At 45.1% G+C, this 19,699-nt stretch overlaps 1 protein-coding gene across 1 annotated transcript in view; it reads left to right on the top strand.

Moving 5' to 3' along the window:
* The first annotated feature begins 582 nt into the window (after nucleotides 1–582).
* Nucleotides 583–19,699, top strand: part of OTOP1 (otopetrin 1) — a 33,724-nt gene continuing 14,607 nt past the window's right edge. The window contains exons 1-3 of the mRNA XM_059372435.1: nucleotides 583–1,006; nucleotides 15,066–15,202; nucleotides 19,080–19,138. Coding sequence (XP_059228418.1) covers nucleotides 583–1,006; nucleotides 15,066–15,202; nucleotides 19,080–19,138 — 620 coding nt within the window. The remainder of the gene's footprint in view (nucleotides 1,007–15,065; nucleotides 15,203–19,079; nucleotides 19,139–19,699) is intronic.

Below are 19,699 nucleotides of genomic sequence, written 5' to 3' on the forward strand. Positions count from 1 at the left end.
CTAGCTGGACCACAGCCACGCCCCCACCCCCACCTCCCCCACCCCCCGCGGCCTACTGGCAGCGGCGGGCTCAGGGTGACCCCTCATCCTTCACTGCCACCCAGGGAGGTGGCAAGAGGCACCTGTCGCTAACCAGCTTTTTCGAAGCCTGGGCAGGACTGGGTGGGTGGGCGTCCGCGCAGCTGGCAGCGGAGCAGCAGGACTCGTGGACATCGCAGAAGGGCTGGCCCCGGTCCCAGGCTTGGGGGTGGGGTGGGGGAGCGGTCCGAGTGGGTCGCGGAGTGGGCTGGAGGGTTGCCCTGGGCTTGACGAAGTCAGGGACAGTGGGCAGTGCGCACTCAGGAGCGCAAGGGAGAAGCTGGGGTGAGCGTGGGTCAGCGGGTGGGGGACAGTGGTAAGCGGACACGCATGCACCTTGGCCGAAGGCAGAGGGACAGCAGCTGGAAGGGCAGGCGTCGGAGGGGATCGGGAGAGGGGTGCTGCTTGGCAGAGAGCGTCAGGGCAAGGGCAGGGGTCGGGGCAGCAGGTGGGCTCTGGGCTGCAGCCACTCAGGGAATCAGACTACGTGCGGGTCTCACCAGGATGCCCGAGGGCCAGCGGGTGCTCGTCTCTCCCCCCGCAGCGGCTCGGGGCGCCCTGGGCAGGGTGTCGTCGGGGCCCTCGGCCTGCCCCTCGCCCCGCCTCCCGGTCCCGGGGTCCCCGGGGTACGCGGGGTCGCCGGCATCCCCGGCCCCTCCGCGGGGCGCCGTCCGCTCCAGCGTCCCGCAGAAGCTGGCCGAAGCGCTGAGCAGCCAGTACGGGCTGATAGTGTTCGTGGCGGGGCTGCTGCTCCTACTGGCCTGGGCCGTGCACGCCTCGGGGGTGGGCAAGAGCGACCTGCTCTGCTTCCTCACCGCGCTCATGCTGCTGCAGCTGGTCTGGATGCTGTGGTACGTGGGTCGCAGCTCCGCGCACCGCCGCCTTATCAGCCCCAAGGACACGCACGCCGGCGCGCGCTGGCTCCGTGGTGAGTCTCCGGGCGACCGCCAAAGTGACATCCTCTCCTCCGACAGCGTTTCTGGCTCTCCCCTCCTGCTTCCCTTCTCTCTCTCTCTCTCTCTCTCTCTCTTTCTTTTTCCCTTTGGTAATCCGGGTTTGTCCAGGAGCCTCCTCGCTCTGCCCTAAGGCTCTTGTCACACATTCCGTCTTAAGACCTACAGCCACACAAACCTGTTCACATCTCTTCTTGGCTGAAATGCCCGCCTCAGGTCCACAGACTCCAGGAGGGAGGCCAGGCTTCCTATCCTATCCGTTCCTGGCGTTCTAAGATCAGTCCCCAGAGGGCCTCTCATTTTATCCCCTCCTTTGCTCTCGTTCTGGGCTCCAGGCTGAAAGGCTCTTAGTTTCCATCACCAGGTTTCCTCCCTGTCTCCATGACTTTGCATGTTCTGTTCCCTCCTCCTGCAGAGCCTTCCCTTTGCCCTGCCTTCCAAGACAGGGCTCCCCGCCGGTGCACAGGGTTCCCCGCGGTGCACAGGGTTCCCCCCACCCCCACCCCGCCCCAGTGATGCTTTTCTGATTCCCCCTGCTCTCTGAGGTGCTGACCACACTCCTCCACCCCTCATTGTGCCCTGCGTGGACAGCATTCTTGTTGATGATTTTCCCCCTTCCCCCACCACCCAGGGTAGCTCTGGGATGCTTCTTTCTTATTGCTAGAGCCTCCTCGGGGTCTGGTGTAGAGTAGATGCTAAAAGCATGCAAAAGCGTGCAGTTGGGAGGAATGGAGTCATGGGTAAGTGGATCAACACGGGGGCAGTGGAGGGTGCCCTTGTTCATGCTCATTCCTACTGGCCAGACTGAAACGTCATGATGGAAGGTTCCCCTCCCGCCAGGAGCTTCTGCTCTTGAAAGGGAGATAGACCTGGTGGAGTCAAGGGGAGGAGGGAGTTGGGAGTGTGCCCTGGAGAAAGCTGCTGTCTGAAAGAGAGCCGGTACACCTCCATCTGTGTAGACCAAATACATCACACATCTCTACCTGAATTCTCTTGAGTTCTGAATTTAAATTTCCCTTGGAGTGTGACTTTCCTTATCCTTGCCTGACCTTGGGCATGTGACTTAATCTGCCCACCCTCTGAGTTTCAGGTGAGGGAGAGTGACTGGTGGCTGGGTGCAGACTGGGTGCCCATCACATATCCCTTCCCCACCCCGCCCACATCTCTTCAAAGGTCTGGCACAGGGCCATCTTCCCCACCCTACCTGCCATGAACTACTCCTCGCTCCCACTGGATTCTGTGTCTCTCTCTGTGCAGAGTGTTTCACTCCTTGTCAATTTCCACCTTGTATCAGGAGCCCGGTATCTGGATAAGATTTTAGGCTTCTTAGGCTCAGGGACTATGTCTAGTTCATCTTGCCTTTGGAAAAACTGGACACAACTCCAGGCTGCCCAAATTCCTGTTCTGAAAATGGTTGTTTCAGGGAGGGTCATGAATGGCAGGGAGTCCAGCACCATATCAAACACCCACACAAACAAATGGGCATGAAAATATTTTGAGCATATTGATTTACACAGGCTAAAAAATATTACACACGGATTTTGACCTATGCTTTCCTATAGTGGAAGGATCTGTTCTTTGTCCCTCCCACACTTCTTTTCTCCTCCATCCTTCTTCCCTCCCTCCTCCTCCTCCTTTTATTCCTTTCTTCCTCACTCCTCTCCATTCCCTTCTCTTTCTATCCTTGCCCCCTTCCCTTCTCCACCCCTCCTTCCCCTGATCTTCCTCTCTCTCTCCCTCTTTCCAGAAAGATTCCAGGCATTGGGATCTGAGTCAGTGGGTGAATGGTAGTGCCAGTTCCCTACGTTAGGAAGACAGAGGGAGGACCAGGTGTGGGTATGCAGAATCAAGTTTTCTCTTCTGGGCTTGTTACATTTGAGATGTCTATTGGATGCCAAGTGGTGATAGAATAAATGTGGCAATATCCAGAGAGCACATAGTAGGTGTTCAATAAATGGTGGCTTTTTAAACAATCGTGATAACATAACCATTCAAATGAGGTATGTAGATAATGGAAATGGTGCTGGCCCTGGAAGGTTTGGCTCCATGTTCCAGGTCAAGGACTTTCACCTTCTGAATCCCTGCTTCCTTGTCAGTAAAATGAGAACTCCAGTTGCCTTTCAGGGAAGATCTGGGAGAGCCATGTCAAGTGAATGCAGTTTGCAAAGCACTCTGATCCTTGCAAATGAGCTTCAGCTCATCAAAGAATCCAGAGGCTAATTGTCCCAAGAGGAAAGACCGTTGGGGTGCCAAGAAGAAATGCCTCAGCCAGGGCTGAGATTTTCTTTAGAAGCATAGCTGGAAAGACAGGTTTGACTTAGCTCTGCCTCGGCTTCTGTGACAGCCTTCGAAGTCTGGGGTGCTGAGAAAGGGCCAGCCTGTGGAATTCCGGGCACTAACATTTCCCAGAGAAAGTTTTGTGGTCTTGGTATGGGCTGTGAGGCATTTCTTTGAGTAGAAGACATTCTGTTCTACCTACTGGGTGTGAAAAAGTGAAAATTTCCTTTGGGACACAAACTATTGACCTATTAAAAATTTTAGAAGAAATGATGGATTATTAATCCAACTCCTCTGATTGCCAAGTAAAGAGATTCATTTTTTTCTGAAAGAAACAGCCACCTCCATGTCTCGAGTCAGCCCAGTGGGCGCGGTGACATGCACACCCATTGAAAAGCTTGTTCATCTAGTGAATTACCAGGGTCCTATTTCTTGTCTGTTTCTAGACCCTTAAGACTACAGTGGCTTACCTACCAGTGGTAGGATTTTGTTGTTGTTGTTACTGCCCTGTCTCAAGCCCAGGGAAGTGTTATTAATGCAAACTTATGGGAACAATGCCAGTAAGAATAGTAGCTTGTTTTATTTATTTATTTTTTATTGAGTGTTTTTTGAGTGTTTATTGAGTGACCAGAATGTGGGTACACTCAAAGTGTTGTCTCAATTATTGTCATAGCGATCCCTTTTTTTTTTAATGCTTGTGAATAATACCCCCAGATTCACTCCTTTTATAAGATCAGATTTTTGTATATTTTTTTTCTTAGACTGAGACACACCCATGTACCATGTATATGATACATCGCATCTCTGTCTAGCATCCTACTGGTGGAAATGGGCTGCTCACAGCACCATATTCATTGTCCCTTAAGGGACTGGAAGCAAAGGGGCAGAGGTGAGCTGCTTATGTAAGACCAACCTAGTGGTGGTGGTTATACAGGCTGTAGACGTCAAGGTCGGGAATGTGATGACGGATTTGGGAAAGAAGCTGTCCCCACCTGTGAGTAAGTGAAGGTCAATTAAAGAGATGGGTCCACGTGTGTGTGTGTGTGTGTGTGTGTGTGTGTGTGAGAAGAGGGCAGGGAGCAGCAGAGGGGGACGATGGGAGGGACAAAGGCTACAGGACACAAGGATGCAACAGTTTGGACACTCAGGGGACCCACAGTCTGGAAGTGTGGTTGGAACTCCTGAGAAACCACCAGGGATAATGCCAGGATCGCAGAACCCTGGATGAGCTATCATGGGGCTGAGCTGTCGGGTGGGTCCCGGGGGGATCCCAGCCCACCCTGCTGACTTTGTGGCAGGTGAAAGCTCATGAACATTGGTCTAGGCTTCACTTTGCTCTCTCTCCTCAGAATGCATGTTTACCTTAATTTCACAGCCTCATTCTTCTGCAGACATAGTGTCTCCCATACACTCCTTGTTTCTCGTGGCTTCTGATTTCGCCACAGGGATAGCAAGTCCCACATCAGTGTGTCCCAGACTTTGTTGAGATAAAGTCCAGAAGCTCTACAATTCTCCCAAGTGAAGTGCAGGAGTCAATGGTTTGTAGTATATTCACGGATACGTGCAACCACGCCCAAGTCAGTGGGAGAACACTTTTACCATCTTGAAAAGAAACTCTGTCCGCTTTAGCTGTCATCCTCTATACCTCTAACTCCCCGCCCCCCTCCACCCCAGCCTTGGCAATCACTTGGCAATCACTTGTCGACTTCCTGTCTCTGGATCTGCGCATCAGGACCTTTCCTCTGGATGGAATCGTATGATCCATCACGGGCGCAACCAGCTTCTTTCACTCAGCAGGTTTCAATGTCACATGTTTTCAAGGTCACAGTGACTCTTGAGATGGTATCATCACCCCCATTTGCCAGACTGGGAAGCTGAGTTTCGGGAGGAGTGCTGAGCTCCCCAATCACTGGAAATGTTTGAACAGAGAAAGAAAGAGAGGCGGCTGAGCTCCTCACTTAGGGGCAGATGGCATGATATCAACAGTTGTCAGCGAAGGCAAAAGTCTCCTTCCTTCTTGCTTTCTGTCTTCCTCGTCGAGCAGGAGGATCTTGGGAACTAGCAGAGAGCAACAGAGAAGGCGCACAGGGCGGAAACTCTTGGGGTGATTGGGCAAGACTGTTGGTTGGGTTTGGTTTGACAGACTGGCCTGAGCTCCCAGGACTCTCTGGGCTCTGGGGATGTTAGCACGGTCAGGCATGGCCCTGCACGGAGGGATGCAGGAGAGGGCAAGCACCATGGGGACGGTGAGGGGCAGCAGAGTATCCTGGCTGAGGGCTTGCCTCCACCCCCAGCATGGAGCTCTACTTCTGCCTCTGTTTTCTTGTCTGTAAAATGGGGATGATGATACCACCACTCACATGGGGTTGTGATGAGACTCAGTGAGTTAGTACACAATAAAATGCTTAGAAGCCTTTAGCACATAGTAATAGATGTGCCTTATTATGAAATAAATGATTCAGCATGATGATAGGCAAGTGTAGGAGATGGGTGGAGGGCAGAAGAGTAGCCCGAGGGTGCAGGCTTGAGGATTCAGGCAGGGATCCCCAGAGGAAGGTCTTCTGTTTTTGCTGGAGTCTGGAAAAAAAAAAAAAAACCAAACCTTAAAAATAGTTTAAAAACGCAAAAAGAATACACAAAATACAGGAACTACACACTCCTAAGACGTAGCCTGGGATTACCATGAGGGACTCTTGCCTAAAAGCATCCTTTTTCTTACATATATATATATATTTTTTTTTTTGGATGAGATTTTTTTTTGTCTGATAGAAAATACAAAACACAACGCCAGAATTCCAGCATCAGTAAGATGATGGTGCTGCCCAAAAAGATGATGCTGGTTTGACATTCACAGAAAGAAAATCACACTGCATATGGGGAGTACAGGTCCCCCCTTGGAGCATCGCACAGGCACCTGCAGAAGGGAAGGCCCTAGGAGGAATGCAAGGGTATTGAGGACACTAGAGGACAGAGGATAGAGCAGGGTAGAAAATGGTGCAGCTTCACTCCAGTTAGTTCAAGGCTATCCTCTGGTTTCCAGAAAACAGAGTCACTTCTTTAGGGAAGCCTTTCCTGATCCCTTCAGACCAGGTGTGGCTCCCAGACTGTATGGTCTCCGAGCGTCCTACGTTTTTTTCTTAACCCTAATCAAGCAGGATATTTTGTTGTTCACTTTGTCAGTAACCAGACTGGGGCTCTCATAGGCAGAGCTCTTGTCTGAATGTGCCCCCCCCCCCAATATATCCTGAGTCCCTGGCACAGTGCCTGACACATAACGAGTGGCACCTGGTATTTACTGAATCATCAAGGAAATGGATGGATGGAAGGATGGATGGATGGACGGACAGATGGATGAGTGAATAATGACAGACTCTCCAGAAGAGAATGGCAGTTCTAGGAGGCTGATTGCAGTTCAGTGTAAGGAAGAACATTCTAATATAAGCTCCAGCTGGTGATGGAAGGGTGTGCTTTGAGAGATAGTGAGCCTCCCAGCCCTGGGCATGTCCAGATGGAGACCCATTGGTTGCTAATCATGATGCACTGGGAAGCATTCTTGTGTGACGTGGGGGATTATAGATTGACTCTGTGGGACCTTCTTCCCCTAAGAGCCTGCAGTTCAAGATTTCAGACTCCTAGTGGGGATTTGGGTGCTTAAGAGAGGAGGGGTCTCCCTCTGCCAACACTAGACCCAGTAGGATTAGTCGCAAGTGATGTGGTTGGGAAACTTTCTACTGGGTTCTAATTCGTTAAATTTTTCTTTATGGTTGCATGTGATGACAATGATGATAGCATCTCTTTATAGGATTTCCTATATGTGAGGCACTCTTCTGGTGCTTTTCATAAAGTGACTCATTTAACCTCCTCGACAGCCCTACGAGGGTGACAAGCAGCTTACTTGATTGTTGTTGATACTCCACTGATATCCAAAATCATATATTCTTTTTTTGAGGTGTGCAAAGGGATATTATAAAACCAAGTTTATGGGTTATAATGTGATTTAATTCTTCTGTGCCTTATGTTCCATCCTACCAGATCTTTCATTTTATCTCTTTAAAGTAGCAGGTTGTCGGAGGGCGCCTGGATGGCTCAGTCAGCTGAGCATTGGACTCCTGATTTCTGCTCAGGTCATGATCTCAGAGTTGTGGAATCGAGCCCCACATCAGGCTTCATGTTCAGCCAGGGAGTCTACTTGACATCTTTCCTTCCCTCTCTCCCACCCCCTCCCCCCAATCACACTCACACGCACGTGCACTCTCTCTCAAATAAATAAATAAATCTTAAAAAATTTAAATTTTATTTTTAAATTAGTGAAATTAAGTTAAATTAATTAATTATATATAATTATTTTATATATAGCATTATATATTATGTATGTTATATGTTTATAAATTAAACTTATTTTAATTTATATAATTAAATTATATTTAATTAAACAATTAATTTATATTTATATAGATATATTTATTTATATAATTGATATATAATTTAATTATAATTTTATTGTAATTAAATAAATCTAATTAAATTTAATTAATTAAATTAAATCAAAATTAAATTAAAAAATTAAAGTAGCAGGTAGATATACAAGGCAAAAACTGTTTTATTTGGCAGACAAAGGACTATTATATCTTCCTCATACATTATGTTTTCTTTTTCATGTGTGATGATACCGGTGAAGGGATTCTTTATCCTATTTATTCCTTTTAACTTAAATTGCATACAGTCTGACATCAGACCTGTTTCTGCTTTCCCTTCAGTTGCAATATCTCTCTGTGCACACTTTGATTTTCTTCTATTGCTACTAAGTGAAAAGTGATTCATAAAAAGAGATACAGTTAGGTTTTGTTTTTATGTTCAATGTTCTCATCTTTGTTGTCTAATTAATGGGAGATTTAGATCATTCTCACTTACTGTTAAGGATTTGCATACTTGACCTTTTTTCCCATTTTTCTTTATGATGATTATAATTATTTCTTTTACATATTGTTTCCTTCATTTTCCCTTTTTTCCACTGTAGCAGAATTTAATTTAATTTAATTTAGTTTTATTGTGTTCTGTTAGTCACCTTACAGTACATAATTATTTTCTTATTAACATATAATGTATTATTTGCCCCAGGGGTACAGGTCTGTGAATCATCAGGCTTACACATTTCACAGCACTCGCCATAGCGCATACCCTCCCCAGTGTCTATAACCCAACCACCTTCTCCCTATCTCCCCCACCCTCTAGAAATACTCAGTTTGTTTCGTGAGATTAAGAGTCTCTTAGGGTTTGTGTCCCTCCCTCCCTCCATCTTGTTTCATTTTTTTCCCTCACTAACCCCCATGACCCCTGCCTCGCCTCTCAAATTCCTCATATCAGAGATCATATGATAATTGTCTTTCTTTGATTGACTTATTTTGCTTAGCATAATACCCTCTAGTTCCATTCATGTCTTTGCAAATGGCAAGATATCAGGTTTTTGATGGCTGCATAGTATTCCATTGTATATATATACCATGTCTTCTTTATCCAGTCATCTGTTGATGGACCTCTAGGTTCTTTCCATAGTTTGGCTATTATGGACATTGCTGCTATAAATATTCGGGTGCACATGCCCCTTTGGATCACTACATTTTAATCTTTAGGATAAATACCCAGTACTGCGATTGCTGGGTTGTAGGGTAGTTCTATTTTCAACTTTTTGAAGAACATCCATACTGTTTTCCAGAGTAGCTGCACCAGCTTGCATTACCACCAACAGTGTAGGAGGGTTCCCCTTTCTTCCACATCCCTGTCAACATCTGTTATTTCCAAACTTGTTAATTTTAGCCATTCTGACTGGTGTCCGGTGGTATCTCACTGTGGTTTTGATTTGTACTTCCCTTATGATGAGTGATGTTGAGCACTTTTTCATGTGTCTGTTTGCCACCTGGATGTCTTCTTTGCAGAAATGTCTATTCATGTTTTCTGCCCATTTCTTGATTGGATTCTTTGTTCTTTGGGTGTTGAGTTTAATATGTTCTTTATAGATTTTGGATACTAGCCCTTTATCTGATATGTCATTTGTGAATATCTTTTCCCATTATGTCAGTTGTCTTTTGGTTTTGTTGATGGTTTCCTTTGCTGTGCAAAAGCTTTTGATCGTGATGAAGTCCCAATAAGTCCTTCTTCCCTTGTCTGTGGCGATACTTCTAGAAAGAAGTTGCTGCGGCTGATGTTGAAGAGGTTGCTGCCTGTGTTCTCCTCAATGATTTTGATGAATTCCTATCTCACATTAAGGTCTTTCACCCATTTTGAGTCTATTTTGGTGCGTGGTGTCAGGAAATGGTCCAGTTTCATTCTTCTGCATGTGGCTGTCCAATTTTCCTATCACCATTTGTTGAAGAGATTGTCTTTTTCCCATTGGACATTCTTTCCTGCTTTGTCGAAGACCAGTTGACCATAGAGTTGAGGGTCCATTTCTGGAGTCTCTATTCTGTTCCATTGAGCTATGTGTCTGTTTTTGTGCCTGTATCATAATGCCTTGATGATTACAGCTTTGTAATAGAGCTTGAATTGTGATGCCACGAACTCTGGCTTTCTTTATCAACATTCCTGTGACTATTTGGGGTCTTTTCAGGTTCCATATACATTTTAGGATTATTTGTTCTATTTCTTTGAAATACATTGATGGTATTTTGATAGGGATTGCATTAAATGTCTAGATTGCTTTAGGTAGCATAGACATTTTCACAATATTCGTTCTTCCAATCCATGCACGTGGAATGTTTTTCCATTTCTTAGTGTCCTCCTCAATTTCTTTCATGAGTACTTTATAGTTTTCTGAGTAAAGATTCTTTGCCTTTAGATTTATTCCTGGGTATCATTAGTTTTTGATGTTGTGCTCCATGATTTAATGTTTGCGTGTAACAACCAATGCGTCATGCAATCTGTGCCCTCCTTAATACTCATTGTTGGTCTCCACTTTTGCTTTTTGGAGCACTTGAACATTTTACTGTGTCTTTCTATTAAATTAACGACTGTCTTTCCTTTCTTCCTTCTCACAGTCAGGTGCATACAACTCCATTCTTATCCACCCCCCAAAAGAAACACCAAACTTTTCCCCGAACAAGGCACATTGCTGCTGGCTCCAAGATCCCCCCACTTACTCTCTGCTCCACTGAGATGAGATCTGTGAAATACATTTGCTTCTCTCTCTCTTTGTAATTTTTTATTAAAGATTTTTATGTATTATGTATTTGAGAGAGAGAGAGAGCGTGCATACCAGCAGTGGGGGCAGGTGGAGGGTGAGGGAAAAGTAGACTCCCAGGTGAGCAGGGAGCCCAACATGGGGCTCCATCCCAGACCCTTGAGATCATGACCTGAGCCGAAGGCAGATGCTTAATTGACTGAGCCACCCAGGTGCCCCTGCTTCTCTCTTTTGCCCCTCTTTATCTACTGCTTATCTCTTTATCATGAGACCTTTGAAATATTTTCTATGCCTGCTTCTCACCAGTCAGTGTCAACTTTATTCTGTATCACAAAGTTTTTAATAGAATATGTAAATTATGCATTTCCAGTAGTCTTTTAAAAATATTTTATTTATTTATTTGAGAGAGAAAGAGAGGACAAGTGGAGGCGTGGAGGGAGAGAGTGAGGGAGAAGAAGACATCCCACTAAGCACAGAGCCCAATGAGGGGCTCGATTCCAGGACCGTGAGATCATGCCCTAAAGTCAGACACTTGACCAACAGAGCCACCCTGGTGCTCCTCCAGTGGGTTTATCTTCATCAATTTGAATTTAATTTCTCTTATCCTGTTTTTCTTTCCTATTAATTTATTTATGTATCTACTGGACTATTCACCCTCTGACCCATCCACCCAACCATCCTACCATTTTATACCCTCTGTGCCTCCCTCCTTCCATTATACATCCATCCTCTCCAATCTTTTGCTAAGTTTATTTCTCACCATTGTTCCCTCTCCTTTTCATATTCCCAATGGTGAGGACTTTCCCTCAGTTCACTGACTGTTTGGTTAAGTCCTTTGTCAGATGAGTCATGTAGATGACATTCCCCCCTCCTCTACTCTCTGTCTTCCCAGTAGAATGTGAAACTCACCAAGAGCAGACACTTTATTTTATTGCCCTTTTTATGTGTCCAGTGCCTGGGACAGTGGCTGGACCATAGTTGGTGCTCAACAAATAGTTGTTGAATGAATTATATCTAGCCTATCTTCAAATTGCTTTCTGTCTTCTGCCCTGACAAGCAGGTGACATGTTGGCTGGAACGCAGTTGTCCCCCCACCCCCTTTTTTTTTTTAAGATTTTATTTATTTATTTGACAGAGAGATAGAGAGAGAGAGTACAAGTAGGCAGAGCAGCAGGCAGAGCGAGAGGGAGAAGTAAGCTCTCTGCTGAGCTGGGAGCCCGATGTGGGGCTTGATTCCAGGACCCTGGGATCATGACCTGAGCTGAAGGCAGCCACTTAACTGACCGAGCCATCCAGGAACCCCTGCAGTCCTTTCCTTGAAGTGAACTTTAGCTGCTCTTCCACTGGCTTCTGGTTTCCCATGTTGCTGTTAAGAAGTCTGGTGCCAGCTTGCACCTCTACATTTTTGTGCACACCCCAGTTTTATGCAATATTACCCATGTGTATTTTTGTTTCTCCAGCAATCTTATTTGTTTACCTCTGAGACCCTGGCAAAATGCCACATGCATTGTAGGAGTCCCAAGAATATTTATTGTATACATAAATGGATGGATAAAGGAAGGAAGGACTTCAAGACTATGAGAAGTTATACGATGTATTTATCATACCTCTTGAAATGTCAGTGACTTGGACGTTCTAGACCAGTGGTTCTCAAGGCGGGGTCCCAGATCAACAGTGTCAGCCCCACCTGGGAACTTGTTAGAGATACAAATTTTGGGGCTCCACCCAAACCTATGGAATCAGAAACTCTGGGTGTGGAGCCCCACCATCTGTGTTTCAACAAGCCCTCCAGGTGATTCGGATGCATGTTCAAGTTTGAGAACCAGTCTCATCTTCTAGATGGGGAAACTGAGGCTAGGAGCAGGGAAGTGACTTGCCTGAACTCACACATGCCTTCGGTGGTACAGCCTGGACCTTTGCCCAGGTCCCCAGAGCTACAGCCACGCTGCCTTACCTCATCTTGCTATCTCCTTTGTAACCAAAACGAACTGTGCATTTGTCAACCATTTCAAAGCCCTGGGACTGAATCTCCACTCTTACTAAGTCTTTGATTTCACTGGGGGCTTTTCAAGATGAAAAAAAAAAATGTGACTTAGAGTTGTTTCTATAAGGCTTTGAGCAATGGAAAGGAGCCAGGCGATTGCATTACTTTTCACCGGGGCTTCTCAGGCTGGAGCTGTAATGTTATAGCTCAGTGTTATCAGTCTGTCCTCTCTCTCTCACCGCAGTGCATGTCACACACGATCCAGTTTCCTCCCAATCGTGGGAGAGGACGTATGAATGGCGATCAGTGTTGGCCCAGAAGAAGGATTAGGAAATTTGACATTGATCAAGGCTCCAGGATCACTGTGCTTTTCTTGCTGATGTTTTTGTTTGTTACACGTTTCTTTTTAACATATTTTATATATTCCTTTCCAGTCTTTTTTTCTCATAGGAATCTTTTTTGTTTGTTTTTATTGTTTGTCTGAAACCATGCCGGATGTACTGTCAAAGGATGCTTCCTTTGTTCACCCTACCTAGTGTGGGTCCTTTCCACACCACTGTCAGGGATTCCTACTTCCTATCAGTTTTTAAAAGATTCTTTCTATTTCAGAAATTTTTAGATTTACTGAAGAGTTGCAAGTTGCAAGGATAGTACAGAGAGGTCCTAGATACCTGTATGCCCCTCCCCTTTATTCTCTTGAGAGCAGGATTTTCAGATTGGAGAACTGAGTTTTTTTTTTTTTTTTAAGATTTTATTTATTTATTTGACAGAGATCACAAATAGGCAGAGAGACAGGCAGAGAGAGAGGGGGAAGCAGGCTCCCTGCTGAACAGAGAGCCCAATGCAGGGCTTGAGCCCAGGACCCTAGGATAATGACCTGAGCTGAAGGCAGAGGCTTTAACCCACTGAGCCACCCAGGTGCCCCGAGAACTGAGATTTTTGAGCACAGCAGTGACACTTTTAGATTAATCATTTTTTAGGAGAAGCTTCTAGAGGACTTCTGTTTATTTGGGCAATCTTTATTGTATATATATCATTTATCAGACCCCGGGATATACACTGGGTGGGAACAATGATGAACAGGACACAAAACCGTGTTATTAATTAATTATGTATATTAATTAATTGTGTATATCTAATTAATTGTGCATATATATACATATATACGTAACATAAAGTTTACTGATTTGTTTACTGACTTAATTGAAAGTGTACTGTTCAGTAGCATTAAGTACAATGATATTATGACAGTTTACATCTGGAAGTCTTCCATCCTGCAGAACTTAAACTCTGTACCCACAACTGACTATTCTCCTCTGTCCCAGCCCCTGGCATCCAGCACTCTCCTTTCTGTCTCTATGAATTTAACTATTCTGAGGAACCTCAGGTAAGTGGAATCATAGGGTATTTCTTTTTGTGACTGGCTTATGTCACCTGGTATCATGTCCTCCAGCTTCCCCTGTGTTGGAGCCTGTGTCAGAATGGTGTCCCTTCCTGAGGCTGGATCATTTTCCATTGTCTGGATGGACCTCATTTTGTTGATCCCTTCATCTGTCAATGGACACTTGGTTGGCTTCCACCTCTTGGCTGTTGTAAATAACGCTGCCACAAACATGGATGTACAAATAGCCTTTTGTGTCCCTGGTTTTGATCTTCTTGGGGATATATTCAAAAGTGGTATTTCTGGACCAGGTGGAAATACTCTTTTAATTCTTTGAGAAACAGACGTTCTGTTTTCCAGTGACTGCACCATTTTACCTTCCCATCAGCAGGGTACATAGGTTCCCATTTCTTCACATCCTTGCTAACATTTGTTATTTTTTTCTTCTTTCCTTTCTTTCTCTATCCTATTTTTGTTTTTTATTTGCTTGGTTTTTTTGGGGGGGGGTTTGCTAGCAGCCATCCTAATAGCTGTGAGGTGCTATCTCATTGTGTTTTCGATTTGCGTTTCCTTGATGATGAATTATATTGGGCATCTTTTCATGCATTAATTAGCCATTTATAAGTCTTTCTTGGAGAAATAATCTATTCAAGTCTTTTGCTCATTTTTAATTGGCATTTTTATTGGTTGTTGTTGAATTATAGATGTTTATGGATTCTGGATACTAACCCCTTATCAGATACACGGTTCGCAAATATTTTCTTCCCTTCTGAGGGCTGCTAGTGTCCTCCAATAGCCAAAGGCTTTTTCATTCTGATGTAGTGCAATGTATCCATCTTAATTTTGGCTGCTTGTTCTTTTGGTGTCCTATCCAATAAATCACTGCCCAGTCCAACACTGTAAACATTTTCCTCTATGTTTTCTTCTAAGAGTTTTATAATGTTAGGTTTTACATTCAAAGCGTTGATTTTTTTGGAGTTAATTTTTGTATGTAGTGGAAGGTGAGGTAAACTTCATTCTTCTGCGACTGGATATCTGTGCTCCCAGCGCCATTTGTAGAATTGACTGCCCTTTCCTCCCTGAATGGTCTTGGCAGCCTCGTCAAAGTCATCTGACTGTATCAGTGAGGGTTTAATGTGGTTTGTTTGGAAGTAACTTCCGTGAATATCAGCACTTATAGTTGTGTGTTTCTATGCTCTCCCCTCCCACTCAATTTAGGTAGTATCACACTGTTTGCGGCCATTACCATCATCCTGGGATGCCTTAAAGTTGGGTACTTCATTGGATTTTCTGAATGTCTATCGGCCACTGAAGGAGTCTTCCCCGTCACACATGCAGCACATACTCTGTTGCAGGTAACCTGACAATGTTTATTTATGTTGCCTTGGCTCCCATTACCTGCATCCCGGGGTGTGTACGAAAGGGATGCACTGGGTGGCGGGGGGGAGGCAGAGTAAGGTAAGTTTGACTCCTTCCCTGAGGCTCAGTCCTTCAGCTGCCTCCCCTGAAAAATGGGTCTCTGTGTTTCCTTGGCCATCTTTGTGGGAATCCTATGAGGTAGAAATTGTAACGGAGAGTTAGGAAATCTTGTTAAGCTTGAGTCTACCAGCAAAAGTGTAGGGGAACGGGTGGAATTTGAACATAGTTCATTAAGCTTTATGGAGCTGTAACTCACACATCATATGGTTTAGCCCTTTAAGTTGTGCAAATCAGGGCGCCTGGGTGGCTCAGTGGGTTAAGCCGCTGCCTTCGGCTCAGGTCATGATCTCAGGGTCCTGGGATCGAGTCCCGCATCGGGCTCTCTGCTCAGCAGGGAGCCTGCTTCCTCCTCTCTCTCTCTCTGCCTGCCTCTCTGCCTACTTGTGATCTCTCTCTGTCAAATAAATAAATAAAATCTTTAAAAAAAAAAAAAAAAGTTGTGCAAATCAGTGGTTTGGTATATTCATGGGGTTGTGCAACTGTCACCACAATCCATCTTAGAACATTCTTGTCTGAAAGAGACCCCGTGCAATTATGGTCTCTCCTTTGGGTCCCTGAAAGATTGTATTTGGAGATAGGGTCTTTTTGGAGATAATTCAGGTTAAATGAGGTCATAGGGGTGGCCCTATTTTAATAGAGTTGGTGTCTTTATAAGAACGGGGAGATTAGGACACAGACTCACAGAGAAGGAAGAACAGGTGAGGAGGCTGGAGGGAGATGGCCATCCACAAGTCAGGGTGGGGGGCAGGTCCCAGGAGAGACCAACCTTGCCCACACCTTGATCTTGGACTTCTGGCCTCTCAGACTGTGAGCAAACACATTTTTGTTGTTTTAAGCCACCCGATCTATGGCATATTGTCTTGGAATCACCGACAATTCGTTTGTTGGTTATTTATTTCAGGGAAGTCAAATCCATGGTGACAGAGACATATAGTGATTCCAGTGACAATGTGGAGAACCTTAGTGAGACCAGAAAGAACCAGTTTCCCTTCCTCCCTCCCATCTTTCCTTCTTGCCTTGCCGCCTTCACTCTGAACCCAGCAAATACTGTTCCCAGGACTAGGAGTGCAAGGGTGAAGGGCAGTGTCAGTCAGATGGGGAGGAGTTCATAAACACAGACCGTGACAACACGGAGGCTCGATGCTTTGACCAAAGTCACCCAGTGATGAAGGAGTACCAGGGAAGACTCTCGCCAGCTTTGGCATGAGGGATGGTTTTTGCCAGGAAGAGCCCCAGAGTTGTCAAGGAAAGAGGGGTGTGGTGTGTTAGAGATGTTAAAAGAGGACATTGGGGGATGCATGGTCTTCCCACATGACAGGGAGAAGATGTCTGGGTCTGAGGGGGGAGGTGGGCTGGGGCTCTGGGCACCGACAGAGCCATGGTTTGGTGTAGGGCTTATGAGCATGGACTCTGGTCAGAAGACCCGGCCCTGGTTCGCACCAGCAATGTGAGCTCTGGCAAATTACTTAACCTCTCTGGGCATCACGGGTCTCATCTGTAAAGGGCTTACTTCTCGGGATTGTTGTGAGGATTAAGGTGCTACCGTGTATAAAGCACTTTACCAAGGCTGACAGCCACTCAGGATTTTGAACTTTATCTTGAGGGCAAGGGGGAGACATTGAAGGCTTTAAGGAGAGGCATGACCTGGACAGATGTGACTTTTCAAAATATCACTCTGCTACTCTGTGGGTGGTAGATCTCTATCTTCCTAATTTAAGGCATTTTATCAGCCAACTAATCAAGCATCCTGTACCTAGTTGTCACTTACTACATGCCTTTGCTACACTAGATGACTGAGGAATGAAAGACATTCTTTTAAAACAATATGGTATTTATTTTAAAATTGTGCTAATATATATATTATATTATATGTGTGTATATATAATATATATCATAAAATGTGCTGTCTTAGCTGCAGTTCAGTAGTATTAAGTATATCCACACTCCTGTGGATAACAGAACTCTTTCATCTTGCAAAATTAAAACTCCATCCCCGTTAAACACTAACTGCTGATTCCCTCCTCCCCCAGCCCCTGGCACTCACTATTCTATTTCCTATGTCTATGAGTACAAATTCGACTACTCTAGGTACCCCAGATAAGGAGAATCATACAGTGTTTGTACTTTTGTGACCGGCTTTGTTTCACCGACCTAATTGTCTTCAAGGTTTATCCATATTGTAGCAGGTGTCAGGATTTCCTTCCTGTTTAAGGCTGAGCAATATTCCATTGTATGGATGGACCACATTCTGTTTACTCCTCCACCGATGGACACCTGGGTTGCTTTTACCTGTTGGCTATTGTGATTCATGCTACCATAAACAAGGGTGTACAAATACCTTTTTGAGACCCTGCTTTCAATTCCTTTGCATATATGCCCAGAAATGGGATGGTTGGAGTCCATGGTAATTAAAAGATATTTGTTTTAAAAATAAAATTTAACAGAAAAAATTGGGAAAGAGAGCAACAATGTATCTATAAGCCCATTAACTGAAACATTTGTTGTTGTTTTTGTGTTCTGTTCCTTCTTTATACTCCAGTGTATGTTCTTGTGGAAGTTTTAAGGAGAAGGGGCAGAATTTTCGCTTCTGAAGTTTCACCTAAAAAATTGTAAACTTTTTTTTGGGGTGCTATGAAGTCCTTATGAATGCATCAGTGAAGTGGCTGTCTAATTTGGAAATTATGGATAATTTCTAATTTGGAAATTATTGATAAATCCTTTACCAAACTGCTTCCCTATTGTTGGGTTGAAAGTCGTCTCCACCAGGAGCCACTGCTGTCAGACTTTTAAGTTGCTGGATGTTTCAGGAACTGTGCCCTGAAAGTGTTTTCAGAGCAGGCCAGTAAGTCTTAGGTAAAACAATGTGGAAGAGCAATGATGTGTTCATGAATTTTTTTCTTTTGTGCTCTCTGATTTTCCTTTGGTAGCACTTAATTGCACAATGAAGATTAAGTGAGACAAATTAATAAAGTGCCCCAAAGTGTATGGTATGTGGTGGGTGCTCAGTGTGTGCTTGTGTGTGTGAAATAAAGCCCCAAATATTTTAGGAGCGCAAACAAAGCAGATAGGCAGGAGGATTTCAGCTAACAGGGAGTAAGTTGCCGGTGGAGAGCGTTCACTGAAAACGCGAGTACTCCAAGGGCTGTTCTAAATACTTAGCTTGGGTAATCTCATGATGGATAATAATACCCTCCAAGGTAAGCAATGTTACCATCCCTGTTTCATGGAAGGGAAAAGACCTGGAGAAAGGTACACTGACTTAGCCCAGGGATCTGTACACAGGTTCCACACTAGCTTCCCCCATGGGTCCCTGCCCTGTGCTGGGTGGTGCATGGCACACAGGGAAATGAAGGACCAGCCTGAATCAATCTTCTCTTCATTTAAGCACTTAAAATATGGTGTCAGGCCACTGGCATAGGAACTGTTTGGTGGATAGTTCTTGGAGGAAGCCTAACACAGGTGATAGACCCGGGCTACCACTCCCCAAGCCCCATCCCCGCCAATAGCTTCAACCTGACCTGGAAGCTCTTCCTCCCAAACCTGGAAGCCTCACTCGGTTCTCACCCTGGGCTCCAGGAGGAGCGTGGTCCCCACCAAGGAATGGCACTGACACCTGAGATGAATCTGGGATAGGAGGTCACTGAGGTCCTCAACACCTTCCCATTCTGTTCTGCAAGTTTCATAGCTTCTCATCATGCAAATACAATGATGGTTTTCACCGAAGCATCTTTCTTTTTTTCCTTTATTTCCTAGGTGTATTTTCTTTGGGGGCACGCAAAGGATGTCATCCAGTCTTTCAAAACCCTGGAAAGGTAAACATCATGGGACTTGCTTTACTATTGAATTTGGTGTACATGTAGAACAAACAAAGTCATGGCAGCTATGCATCTTGGATTGTAAATATGAGGCCAACTCTCCCCTCCATCCCAACAAGCAAAGCCCTCCCTTGTAGCAGAGGGAGGAGACCCTGCACCATCCACTTTTTTCTGGGGACAGCCGGGAAGTAGGATGAAATAAGACAATGTGGGTTTCAATTCCCATGCTGCCATCTGAGACACTTTCCCTTATGATCCTCGGTTTTCCTCATCTGTAAAATGGAGATAATAGTAGAGCCAAACTCTGAGGACTGAATGACGTAATGGGTCTAAAGTGTGTGCCTAATGCATAACAAGTGCTCAGTGAGCATGGGATCAGTGACTGTATTTGTCCCCTTTCTCTCAGCCATTGTGAAGGTCGAGGGAACGAACCGATAGGATAACAGGGCGAATTAACAAGATGGGAAGTATTGTTCTCATGCAAGAAAGCCCTGGGTGCACACATACCAGTGAATCAAAGGATCAGCATTTGCTTCCTAGAAAGATCTCTCCTATCAG

The sequence above is a fragment of the Mustela nigripes genome, chromosome 1, assembly GCF_022355385.1.
Source record: "Mustela nigripes isolate SB6536 chromosome 1, MUSNIG.SB6536, whole genome shotgun sequence".
In the NCBI taxonomy this organism is placed as follows: domain Eukaryota; kingdom Metazoa; phylum Chordata; class Mammalia; order Carnivora; family Mustelidae; genus Mustela; species Mustela nigripes.